We start from the raw sequence: 12988 nt of genomic DNA on the forward strand, positions 1-12988 counted from the left end.
TGCAAATTCCAGCTCCTGGGGGCAGGCCCGCTTTTATGCACCCGATCAAGGGCTCCTGGGGGCAGAGACCTCCCCTCCCACTCAAACTCGGGGCTCCCCGGGGTAGGGGCAGGGTCCCGCCCTCAGAGTGAGCTCCCTGGGACAGGAGCTGCATCCTGGCCTCCCTCCGGGTGGGGGAAGGGGCTGCGGGAAGGGGCTGCGGGATCCGCGGCCTCTCCTCCCGCGGGAGGGGGGGGCTCCCCTGAGGCCCTGCCCCCTTCGTGACAAGCCCGAGGTGTCCGGTGACCAAGACACTCCGAGCTGGGTGCAGGGTGCGGCTCAGGGCGTGGTCACCGGGGGCTACTTAGGGCGGCCCTGTGCGGGGACAGCGCGGAAGCCAGCTGCGAGGCGGCGGGCACTCGGCGCGGGTCATGGCGTGGATCCTGGACTGCCTTTTCGCCTCGGCCTTTGAGCCCCGCCCCCGCCGTGGTGAGTGGGGCCCACCAAGTCGGGGGGCTGGGGTGCTCGGCCCGGGGCGGCCGGCGGCTGCAGCCCCGGCAGGGCGCCCTGGGGCTTGGCGCGCCGCCGCCTCGCCTCCCTTCCCGCTGGCTTTTAGCTAATTGTTCCTGGCTCCAGGGACTGCCCCGTCGAGGCCCCGCATAAATCACCAGCTTTGCCGGGAACGGCGAGCAATCGCGCTAATGGCCCGGCAGGACGCGGGGAGAGCGCGGGGGCGGAGTCGCTGGCTTGGCCGCGCTGGGAGACCGCGGAGCCCTGGGCCCCGACGCGCCCTCCCGCTGCCCAAGGGCCCTAAAGTCCCGAGGGGGAACGTCCCTGGCAGGGCGGCCAGGGCCCAGGGACTCTGAAGATTGGGGGGGGGGGTGTCCTTTTGCCCGAAGCTTGTCCCTCGCATCCCAATCTTAACTACGGAATATCACCGTGGGGCCCTTAGAGTCGTCGAATTCAACCCCTTCATTTAAGAGATGGCGACACTGAAGCCCAGAGATGGCGACATTGAAGCCCAGAGATGGCAAAGGCCTGCCCAAGGTCATACAAGGAGTTGGCAGCAAATCTGGGTCTGCTGAAGCCCTGCCAACTGCCCACTGCCCCAGACTGCCCAGGGGCGGAGACCTGGGGTCTTTAGTCTGGGTCTTTCCTTGGGTGCTTGAAATCAATGCTCGGTTCCTCTTTCCCTGTGGAGTTGAGGCCATAGGTGTGCAACGATCACAGCACGGATCAAAATATGGGTGGCATTTCACCCCTTTTGTGGAACTGCTTCTATGAAGCACATTTTGGAAACTGATTATTTTTACTCCTCCTTAAAGTTTCAGGAGACTGATTTTTTTTCTTTTTGAGATTTCCCAGGACCCCCACCCACACTGTCCTTCACTCCCCCTTGGTAGGCCCCACCCCTTCCAGGCTGCCACCTGCCCCCACTGCCACCTGTTTTTCCATAGTCTCCACCTCCAAAATCTATATTGGTGAGAGTGCGTCATTGGTCACCAGCCATAGACCAAACCTGGGCTGTCTCCTCTTTCCTCTGCCCCCTCATAGGCGGGGAGAGGAAAGGCAGGGAGAAGGTGGGCCTCAGCAACTTATTTCAGCAAAAACTTGTTTTTAGTTCTTGTCAGCCTCAGCACCCTGCTGAGAACCATCCCAGGAGTCCAAGGTATTGCTAAGGGGCTACAGCTTGCTTAGCAAATTCAAGTACAATCTCTGGCAAGCCACAAGATCTCTGAGAAGGAAAGAGATCTGCATACACACAGAAAGTTTAACTTTTTGTTCTGTACGTTCTTTCAGGCTTATGTGATCCTGGTAAATCAAAAAAAAAAGGGGGGGGAGGGAGTTTTATATAAATGCCTTTTAAGGCCTTATGGCTCAGGCACCCCATCCTCAAAAAGGGGTAGGGGGGAACCGTTCCACGCTTACCTGGCCTACAAGGTTGTCCTGTGACTCCAGTGAGATCAAGGATAAAATGGTTCCTTTATGAATAACCCCACTGGGAGGGGGTTAATATCACACAAGGAAGCCCATCCCCATCTAATGACACCCTTGTCTATTAGAATTTGAAGGCTTTTCCTTAAACCGAACCCAAATCTATGTCCTTCTGGCCCCAGCACTGACCTTCATGATCCTTCCAAGGGAACAGCACCAGCCCTCCCCATTCCCCCACCCCCACTCACCCCTGTTCTTATCCAGGCCCAGCCCCCCCAGTTCCTTCATCTGTTTAACATGTGACATGGCCGCAGGGCTCCTACCCGCATCTAGCTGCTCTTCTTTGAACACACTCCAAGTTGTGAATGCTTAGTGACCTAGCCAAAAGAGGATTTCCAGCTGTGCCCCCGTAAATATAGTCCTGGATGGCTGACTTTCCCTCTTTTGGAAGCGTACATTACACTCATGGTATACAGATACGTAGCCATAAATATGCACGTACGTACACATTCCCACACCCACACATGCCCACATACAAATCACGAATGCACAAACACACATGCCTCACACGCATCGCGTACTTTTCACACACGGTACAATATGCCCACACCACACAGGCACATCCTACACACAAATCCCACGTACATGCCACACAGTTCACACAAGTAGTTTATTTATATTGGAAGTACTTTCGACTGAAGCTTCCTTTAAAAAAAAAAAAAAAGTAAACCCAAGTTCTTTTCAGAGGCTCCATTCTGTATTTAGTTGGTGTTTGACCCCAAGTGCAAGATTTTAGATTTGCTACTGAATTTCCAGTCTGGTAGGACCTGTCCCCCCATATATGCCACTGGCACACCACTGCCTACACCAGCTCTATTACTCACCCAAGAGCAGCCGGTATCTGTGACACGCTTCCCAGGTGCTGGGCGCTAGCCTCAGTCTTGTACGTGTATGATCTCATTTAAGTCACACGACATCACTCTGCAATTCGCAATCAGTCTCTGGGTACAGTTTTTTGACCAGGTAAGAACCCATTCATTGCATTCCTCCTGACAAATGCCACGCAGCACGAAGTGTAACTGTTGGTACTCCGTAGGGTTATAATTGCCCTGGGTGCCTCCCTTCGGATGTCTTCCAGAAATCCTCTGGAGTCAGAGGTGGGGGGGAGTAGCTGGCCACTGAATGGAAAGAGTGGGGGAAGTACTCTAAATGTTCTTTAACCCACCAACCCCCGCTTTCCCAGGAGATAGTCGGTATGTCAGAGTAATCTTTTGAGGGTAGCAGTGGACAACGGACAACCATATGAAGACATCTGGCCGAGGCATCACTGAGATCTGGGAAGAATGGTGGCCCAGAAAGGCCTTCTTTCCCAGGGAAAGGGACAGCACAATTGACCCACTTGAAATTCTCTCTTCCAGTTCGTTTTTGGCATTGGATTTAGCCTCAGACAGTTGGACTTCTGTAAAGCGGCCAAAACTCTAAAGCTGAAGGGACCCTGGGGCCCACTTTACATACAAATTTGATCTTTTCTTGGAGACAGGACCCAACCAATTTGCTAAGACCAGGCCTGGTTGAGCTGTAACAGGATTATTTTTCAGAGCTTAGGTTCTTGGGTTAGCCCACACTTTACCCACCATGAGGCTAAAATACAGAATCTGTGTGATGAAGACTGGCTGAAAATAATACTCTTGCAAAAAGTACCTCAGGCTCCAGCAGTAGAGTTGACATTCATTAAGCTTAAATATCAAATGACAAAAAGCGTTCTGGGTGTTGATAGAGTAGGACATCAGGTCCCTGAGGGGGAGTATGGCAACGGTGAAAGCAACGTTGTTCCTTTCTTCACACTTATCTACTAAGATAACCTAACCATCCCACACTAGCGGAACAGTTAAACAGACTCTATGACGTACCACTTGTTAGACTAGTCTACAGCCATCGAGATGGTGTTCATGAAGACTATGTAGCAATTTGGGAAACAGTATGATTACAATTGTGTCAAGTATGCATTTTTGAAAGACTGGAAGGAAATTCAGCAACAAGGTAAAGTATGAGATTCTATTAAGTGGGTGCCATAATAGTTATTTCTGTTTCTTAAAACCTTTATCAAGTTTGTTTTTACATTACTCTTGTAATATAAAAATGTTTTAAAAAGGTTGATACAGGGCCTATGATATGCAAATAGTCCAGATTATGACCTAGAATCCCACTATGCAGTGTTTAATCTAAGGGCTTTTTTTTCCCCTTCAAATTTTAGTTTAAATGTAATGTCTAGATCAGGTCAGCCAAACGTGGTCTCCCTAATGACCATGAAGTGTCCTCTAAAAGTGGTGGGAAGAAGCAAAACTGGTTTGAGTCCCAGGCCTGCTTTTGTAGTGTTGCTGTGAGCAAGTTATTTAACCTCTCTTCAAATGATATAATAATGCCTACATTTCCAGGTTATAAATAAGAATAATCATATTCATATGGTAATATCAATTACACTAAATACCCTCTATGGCTCAGGTATCAAAAGATGTGCTTTGTTCCTTCTCCAAATATTTACTACAGACCAGTCATTTTACATAAATGATCTCATTTAACATTCATTACAACTCTCTGAGGTAAGTATTATTATCATTATTTTGAAGACAAAAGCTCAAAAACGAACCAAAAAAAAAAAAAAAACACGAAAGCTCAGAGAAGTTAAGTAACTTGTCCACTGCCGCACAGTGGCTGAGCAAGGATTCGGACCCCGTTTGGTGTGAGTTCAAAGCTTGAGTGAGATTAAAAGAGAGAACACTTGCAAAGTTCCCAGCCCTGTGCTGATACACAGCAGACACTTGCTGGGTGGTCAGTATGATGTTGATGCTGTTCCCTTGCCCAGAGTCCAAATTCTGGTCTTTGATCTATTTGATTACTTATAGATCCCTTTCTGTGAAGAAGTGCACATTTCAACTGGAAGATGCAGTGCAAATACCACCTGTGTCCTCATCGCTGGGGCTCTGAGTCACTAGGAAATGCTTTCTGTTTCCTTCTGGCAGTATCATTTGTTCTCGCATGTATCAGCAGAAGTAGGTAGATGGCGTGTTTGATGAGCCTTGGCAGCTACTGTCACGTCTCAGATACATCTCTTGAGAAACCACGCGGCTTCCTCGGGATGGGCACCCAATACCCAGCCACCGGTAGGTCCCTGCACTCAGGGAAGCTTCTTAAATGGCCGGGGCCTATTCTAAACCCCTGCTTCACCAGATGTACGATATGGCTGACCCTTCATTGCTACCCCTCCCCTTCCCCTCCTCCACGCAGAGGTTACAGGGCCTCCTCAGAGGCAGAGATAGGTAGGCGCTGGAGAAGTTTTTCTAAATTCCTAAATCCTCAGAGGGACTCACGAAGAGATAATGTTGCATGCTGGAGTCTGGGGGTCAGTGAGGGGTAGCATGCAGGATGGATAAGAGGGGTGAGGGGAAGGGAGAAGGTGAAGGCAGCTTCCAGAGACTGGGAACGCCCGGAGCCCAGCCTCTCAGAGCTTTTTCTGGCCTCAAATCTCAATACTTCTCTACTCCGTAGCCCCTTTATCCTTCTTTGGGATTATATCGATCCCCTACATTCAACTTTTTAAATCTTCCCCTACCACTTCCTGCTTAAATGCCGCTTTAGCTTGTAGTGACTTGCTTTTGTCTCTAGAGGGAGGCAACAGAACCAGGGAGGAAAGGGCACAGATTGGGGTCTTCTCTCCCTTTACCATTTTCCGCAAAGGGTAGATTTTACTTTCCTTTAACTGAGAACAGATAAACAACTAACTGGAACTGTATTTTATGTGCTGCAAAGTATATCTCAGAAAAATACCCATCATATCTCTCCTTATCACCCCATCTACTTCCCAACCTTGGTGGCTGCTAGAGAAAGGGTGGCCTTTGAAATGCTTTTTAATTTCTGGGGTAGTGGTGGATAAACAAAACAGGAGTCCTGGAGGGCAATTTAGCCAGGAAAGAGTCATGCTGTCATTCCCTTGAGTACCATGGCACATATTTAGGAGACAGAGTGGGGACTGGGTCTGCAGTGAGGGTTGAGGAGTTCAGGCCATAACTGGGATGGGGCGGGGGGAGTCTAGACACTGGGCAGGTAGTCTGAAACTTTCCTACATGGAGTATTGCCACTGAAACCTTGGTCTCATTAACACTGCCAGGAGAAACTGCAGAGTGAGAATTGGACTAAGGGTCCAGTTCTTCCCGGGCTGCATTAGGCTGATCAAAACATTGTCCTAAAAGAAGAGGGACTATTTCAAGAGTGTCAGACACATCAGTAATGAGGAAAATTGGCAGCTCAGTCAGGCGGCTTCAGTCTCTGAACAAAGTGGTTGAGACACTCTGGGGTATATGATGGGGGGGGGAGTACAGCGAGAGAGGGAATTAACCTTTTCTTGAACGTTTACTGTGCATGTTAGGCATTTGGCTGGCGCTTTCCATAGTCTACCCCTTTCAGTCATCTGAGCATTTCTAAGGCAGGTGTTAATATCTCCAATTTACAGATGAAAAAACAGATTCAGAGAGATGAAGTAACCTTCCCAAGATCACACAACAAGTAAGCGATGGAGCTGGGATATAAACTCAACCCTGTCGCACTCCAAAGCTCCTCTGCCCCCATGGAAAAGACAAAGATTCTCATCTGTAAAGGGCTTTACTCTCACGGGGAAACCAAGACCCCCCCCTCTCCTCAATAAAATTCACACTTGTGCCTTGCCCCTACAGGTTGTTTACATTTGAGAGTAATGGGGGTTATTAAAGCATTTTCCCACCTTTACAATTCCCCATATAATCCTCATGTTACGAACTCCAAAGAGAGAGAGACGTATAGTGAGGATTTTAAGCTCCAAGTAGTGTGTGTGTGTGTGTGTGTGTGTGTGTGTGTGTGTGTTGGGATGGGAGGAAGGAAGAGAACCTTAAAAGAGGGAGAGGCCTCACAGGAGTGACTTTGAGACGTGCACGTGAAGCTGGTATATTCAGAGGAGGTGTCAGACTGGCCCACAGCAGCAGGAAAGCCAAATGCCTGAGACTAGATGCTGGGAGACACCAGAGTTTGCAATGAACTCCTCGTATGGGCCTTGAGTTACTTAGATTGGCCTCTCTATTCCCCCCCGCCTTTTCTTTTTCAAAAGGAGACTTTCTGGTTACATATTAGTTTAGGCAATGCTTTTCCTGCCCACCCAGGATGGGGTGCTGACCCAGGCCCAGCTTGGGGGAAGCTTTATGGATGTTCCAGCTGCTTTTCCGCCGCACACCAGGCTCATTTGTGCCAGTTGAAAGGGCACAATAATAACAGTAGCAATTTAAATCGTGCTTCTCGCTTTCCCCCCTGAAAAGTGGTGAAGTGACTCACCACAGTTCAACTGTCCCTCTCTATCCACCCCCTGACCTCTTTGCAGCAGTCTAGGCTGGTCCCCCGGGGGCTGAGCTGGAAGCCGTGACTGGCCTGACACCCCCCATAAATGTGTTCCCCCAAATGCAATGTATTGTTTTAATTTGGATTTCTCATATGAGGCTGCTTGGAAGGCATTAGAGCAGCATGAGCTCCATTAGACAAGCACAGTGCTCCCCACCAAACATGAATAATACAAAATGGGGCCATTCAGGAATATTTTCTGGGGGGATCTGCTTGTTTTTCTATGTGCAGCTTGATATGGAGATGCCTGTCCTGTTTGAAATCTACTGCATACCAACTTCTGGTGGTAATGTTGTAAAAGCGGTTCTGGGAGAGCTGTGAAATGCTTCCCTCACTCCATCCTTCTCCAAACCCAATTCCCCTGACCCTATGGCTAGAAAATGCTCATTCTCTGATCTTTCTTTCAGCACCAACCTAAGGAGAGCTCCCAGAACTGGAGCTGGTGAGGTGCTTATGAGCCTAGAGTAATTAAAGATTTTGAGGTGTCAACAAAGCAGGTAATTAGGTGGAGAAGGTATCAACTGTCTGAGAGACAAAGAAAGTAATTATGCTGAGCACTCCTGGTGCTGTCAGTAAACTCAAAAGAAAGATTTGTTGGGAAATGATACTGTTTGATAGAGACTTCAATGCCTAGCAGGAATCAGGAGACTCTTGGTGAGGCTGCCTGATATAGAAGAAAGGTTTGGGGAATGTAGCAAACCTGTATTTAAATACCAGCTCCACCTCCCTCTGGCTGTGTGATCTTGGGGAAGTTACTTCTCTGAGCTTGATGTTTGGTGTGTAAAATAGCAATAATCCTAGCTCCACCTACCTCGCAGTCATTGTGAGGTCTCAAGGAGGTAATGCATGTAAGAGCGCTTAGCCTAATGCCTGGTGCACAATAAGTGCTTAATAAATGGTAACGTTATTATGATGATCACTACCATTATTCTTACTATACCAGGCATTCTCTACAGGAGCTCAGAGTTTAAAAGGAGAGACCAATAATTGCAGTTACGTATGATCATGTCATGAGAAGTATGAAGAGTGTAACTATGGTGGCTCAAAGGAGGGAGCACTCAACTGGGAGGGAGGGGTACAGAAAGGCAGAGAAAGTTTTGTGACTCTTAAGTTAGGGCTACAAAAAATAAGTAGGAGTTTGTCACGAGGCCCAGGGGGAAAGGGATTCCAGGCAACTGGATCTGCCCACACAAAGCCAAGGAGGTGTGAAGCAGCAATGGCCTGAGCAAATAGTTGGGCTCAGCTAAGCAAGGACTGGGATATCCTGGCGGGGGGGGAGGGGTGTCGAGCGAATGACCAAGAATCTCTCCAGTTTACTCCCACCAGCCCCTGCACCGCGCCCCTGGGCGCCCTACCTGGCCAATCACGTGCCGCGCCCTCCTCTTCTTTCCTCTAAGCAGCCAGGTAAGCTCACGCCCTGCCCCAGCGGGCCTTGCTCGCACCAGCCAGGGGCAGGCGGACCCAGACGGGACAGGGCAGGCCTGCGGGTGACCCTGCCCGAATCGCGGACCCCTACCTCCTTCCTCGTCCCAGTCCTGGCGCAACGCCCCCACCCCCAACTAAATAAAATAAAATAAAATAAAATAAAATAAAATAAAATAAAATAAAATTAAATTTAAAAAAAACCATCAAGCACACAGTCACTTGGATTCTCTAGACAACCTTGTTCTCTCACACACCATACCCATACACTCAGGCTGCAACCCCACTCCAAAATACACACGGTCTCCAACCCTCCATCTGAGCACATACACTAGCCACATGCATCCCCGCCACACACATGACCACATCACACCCAAAGACACACACACCCCACACCTTCATGCACATGAACCTTTGAACACACACCTTAAGTAGGCTCACATAAAGACATCTCGCTCATGAACTCACTCACACGCTATACACCCCAACAAACACCACCCGTAAACTCACATTGGCACAACACATCTAAGGGTAAACACACACCAAACACACATATGCACATGAGGTTCAACAGGCACACACACATGCACACTGCACACATTTACACACTCACCACAGCACGGCCACAAACCCCGGCAGAAACCATACATCGAACACACCCACATCCGGATCGCACCCACATAGTCATACCATAATCGGGCAGAAACGTACACCCTAGAAGCGTGCACACACAAACACCGCACAAAACACACGCTCCCTGTCCGAGCGCAAACCAAATACACTCCACACCAAGCACTCGGGCTAAAACGTGCGCCGCGCACACACACCCCACACCCAGCCACACACCGAACGCACACACAGACGAACTGCACCCGCGCGCGCGCGCACACACGCGTACATGCATACATACATACACACACAGCCCGCCCCCTCCTTCCCTCCGGGCGGAAGAGAAGGGGGCGAGGAGAGGAGGAGGGGAAGGAAGGAGGGGGGATGGGCCAGCGAGGCGGAGCAGGCACAGAGGCTCTTTTCCCTTTGACCTGAGGTGTTGCCCCCTTAAAGCGCCTGTTCCCCCGTCCCAAGCAAAGGGATTGAGTTGGGTCCAGGCGGCATCCAGTCGCAACGCAGGAAAACTGGAAGGTCGGGGGAATCCGCCAGCGTGTGGTGAGCGTGAAGGCTCGGCGGGGACCCTGCTTCCTCGTATAATCGACCCCCCGGGAGGCTCCTCCTCCTGAACTCTCCCCCAGACCCTTACACCGCTTTGACCTTTGCGCCACAGGGGGTGCTTTTTCCTCCTCTCCCTGAAAGAGTGGACGGCTGTTAAGGGTTGGAGGGCTTTATTGATTTCAAGAAGTAAGGAGTTTAGATCTGCAGAGAAGCTTTTTGCGAAACCTGTCCTAACCTAGCTTGAAGACTTTTCTTAATGGAGAACTCACTATTTTGCAAAGCAAATCATTTTCTGCATAAAAATCACTGACCCCGCGCTGGACACATAGTAGGACGTCATAAATGTTCCTCCCTCCCGCTTATGTCACCAAATCTGGTAGAGCTATCTGCAGCCCGCAACAGCCTGTGACAGCTCTTGGGCTACCGGTGAGGTTTTTGTTTTTGTTTTTGTTTTGTTTTGTTTTTTCCCCTTAGCGCACAAGCCCTCCTGAGAATGGCGGCCAGGGCCGGGGAGCCACCGGCGGCAGGGGGCGGTAGAGTCGCCAAAGGTACTTTGCACTCCTGGCGAAGTAGCCCCAGCAGGAAACTGAGGTACAGGCTACAGGATACAGGGCTCACTCCAGAAGGCTCCGCGGCCAGATCACCATCTGGCTCTCGTCGCCTGCTTTCATCCTTTCCGTTGAGATGGACGGCAGGTGTAGGAGAGGTGGAGGAAGAGGACATCTGCCCCCTGCGGCGCATTTTGTAAAGCTCGGTGCCAGAGGCTTCCGAGAGTCGAGAGTCGTTGGAGTTCGAATCCTGACTCTGCAGGCTTAGCAGACTAGCTTAGCAAGTCACTGACTTAAGTCGGCGGGGTGGTTGTGAAGTTGGGAGGAGGAAACACATGCAAAGTGCTTATCCCAGTTAAGATCTGGAAGACCTCCGTTCCTCTCCAGTCCCTCCTCCTCTCCCCAACCCTAATCAAAGATAAAGATTTGAAAGTTTGGGGCACCGGGGAATCAGAGGGAGGGATATATGGCCACCAGATGATGCCCCCAAGCCAGGCCAGAAAGGCAGAGGACGGACAGGGGTTCAGTTAGCATTCAATTACTTAAGCGATGTTCTGTGTTTAAGGGAAATGCTTGCACCAGTGATTTTAGTGATGCCACTTGATAGTCACAAGACATTCCAGGTCACAGCCCCAGTCCTTGGGGCTGCGGCGAGGCCCTTCTCTCCATCACCTCCACTCTTCACAGGTACTTCCTATTTTATTTCTCCCTGTGTTCTTCTCCTCCTTTCCAAGTTGCCACGTTAATCTTTTTAAAAAATTTGTCGTGAACACTCATTGGGTGCCAGGGACATCTCTTACCTTATGTCTCGTGAGTGCCTAGCACAGCGGCAGACCCAGCACTGTGGCGGTGTGCATGCGGCAAAGACATGTCCTGGGTAAAATCTTTTGGAAACGCTGAGACTTGAGGGCACCAAAGGAGTTATCATAAGGAATCCAGAGAGAGGACTCCAGTAGTGGCACCCCAGGCACTGTGGGGATGAAGAGGACGAAGGCTTTGGAGTAGGGGGCTATTCCTTTCCTCCTCAAAGCTGTCCATCTCTCAGGCTGCCTGGAAGGGCGTTGTTCCACTGCGGCTGAGGCTTCTGCAGTCAATTAAGAAGAAAGCCTCTTTCCTGGAGGGCAGAGGCCCTGGCCAGCTAGAGGGTGACTCACAGTCTCAGAGCTGAGCAGCAGGGGTGGTGCTAAAGTGGCAATGAATCCGTCCAAGATGGCATGGGGAGATTACCTGAGTGATGATGAGCATGGGGATGAAGCAGATGCCTGAGCCCCTAGGGCTGGTGCTAAGTGATAGAATCTCTATATACAGATGCATAGAATCGGCTCCTAACCCACCCCCCCACTTCCACTCCAGCCGGGTCCCCAAGGAGAGCCCTGACAGCCTTCTTAGAGGAGGAAGTGAAGTGGAAAGCACCCTTCTTGGGGGGGCGGTGTTTGGGATACCTGAGTTCCAATCCTGACTCTGCTACTTGCTATGTAACCCCGGGAAAGCTCTTTTCCCTCCTGTGGCCAACACAAGAAGGAAGTTCAGGGGGCAAGGGGCTCTGTGCCAGGCCATGTGCTAAGTACTTTACTGATGCTATTTCACACGCTCTTCCCCATGGTGCTATAGGGTGAACATTTACTCCCCTATTTTGCAGTTGAGAAAATAGACTGAGTGATCTTCAGTGATCTACCTTTTCACTAATATATTGTGCAGTATTTATGTATTTATGTTACCAAGGCGATCACTGTAACCCAAGCCAACAACCTGTCACTCTTCTGCCTAAATTGGCCCGCATGCACTCAGGTTCAAATCATGACTCCCAACGGCCCCCAACGCTGACTTGTGTTGCTTTCCTGACAAGGCAGTTGGCTACCTGAATGGGTTTCTCTTTTCATCTTCTGTGACACCCACCCACTCCCAACTAAAATCTTTCCCTGGTATATCAGTCTAGGATCCCACAGTAGAAAGCAAGCATCACCAGAAAGATGCTCCCCAATATCAGTCCCATATCACAAAGGTGGGGGAAGTGGCTCAGGATGCTGCAGTGAGGAAGGGGAGCAGAGCTGCCACGGCCAGAAGGAGGGGCTACAGAAAAATCCAACAAGGGAGAGAGAGAGAGAGGGAGAGAAAGAGAGAGAGAGAGAGAGATGCCAGGGACCATTTGGACCAGCCTCAAACTGCAGCTCCCTCCCTTTCTCCCCCTCTCCTGATTTGGTGCTCTAGAATGTATAAAGGGGCAGCACCCAACCCATTTTCAGCAGGAGGAGAGGGAGAGATCCTCTTCTTCAATGGAAAGGAAAACTGCCCTGGGCATTCAAATTACATTCCTGTGTTGGGTAAGATTTATTGAATTACTGTGGGGGGAGGGGTGGGAGGGAGGAGAAGGAGAAGAGGGCATCTTCCTGGTCCTGATGATGGTGAGGTGGTACTTCAAGTGTAAAGAGCGCCACCCATTCTGCTGCTGGAGCCAAAAGCTCTCTCCCTTTGCTAGGGAATAAGAGAGACTTGCCACCGGGCTTCTGGATCTCACTTCC

General features: G+C 50.2%; 1 protein-coding gene across 1 annotated transcript in view; it reads left to right on the forward strand.

Annotated features, from left to right (window-relative positions):
• Nucleotides 1-397: 397 nt before the first annotated feature.
• ARHGAP36 (Rho GTPase activating protein 36) overlaps nt 398-12988 on the forward strand; it is a 31589-nt gene continuing 18998 nt past the window's right edge. The window contains exon 1 of the mRNA XM_045868222.2: nt 398-468. Within this exon, the coding sequence (XP_045724178.1) occupies nt 411-468 (58 nt within the window). The 5' untranslated portion in view covers nt 398-410. The remainder of the gene's footprint in view (nt 469-12988) is intronic.

This window comes from Mirounga angustirostris, unplaced genomic scaffold, assembly GCF_029215605.1.
Source record: "Mirounga angustirostris isolate CCGP_5_RB_7025 unplaced genomic scaffold, mMirAng1.0.hap1 SCAF_11, whole genome shotgun sequence".
Classification (NCBI taxonomy): Eukaryota; Metazoa; Chordata; class Mammalia; order Carnivora; family Phocidae; genus Mirounga; species Mirounga angustirostris.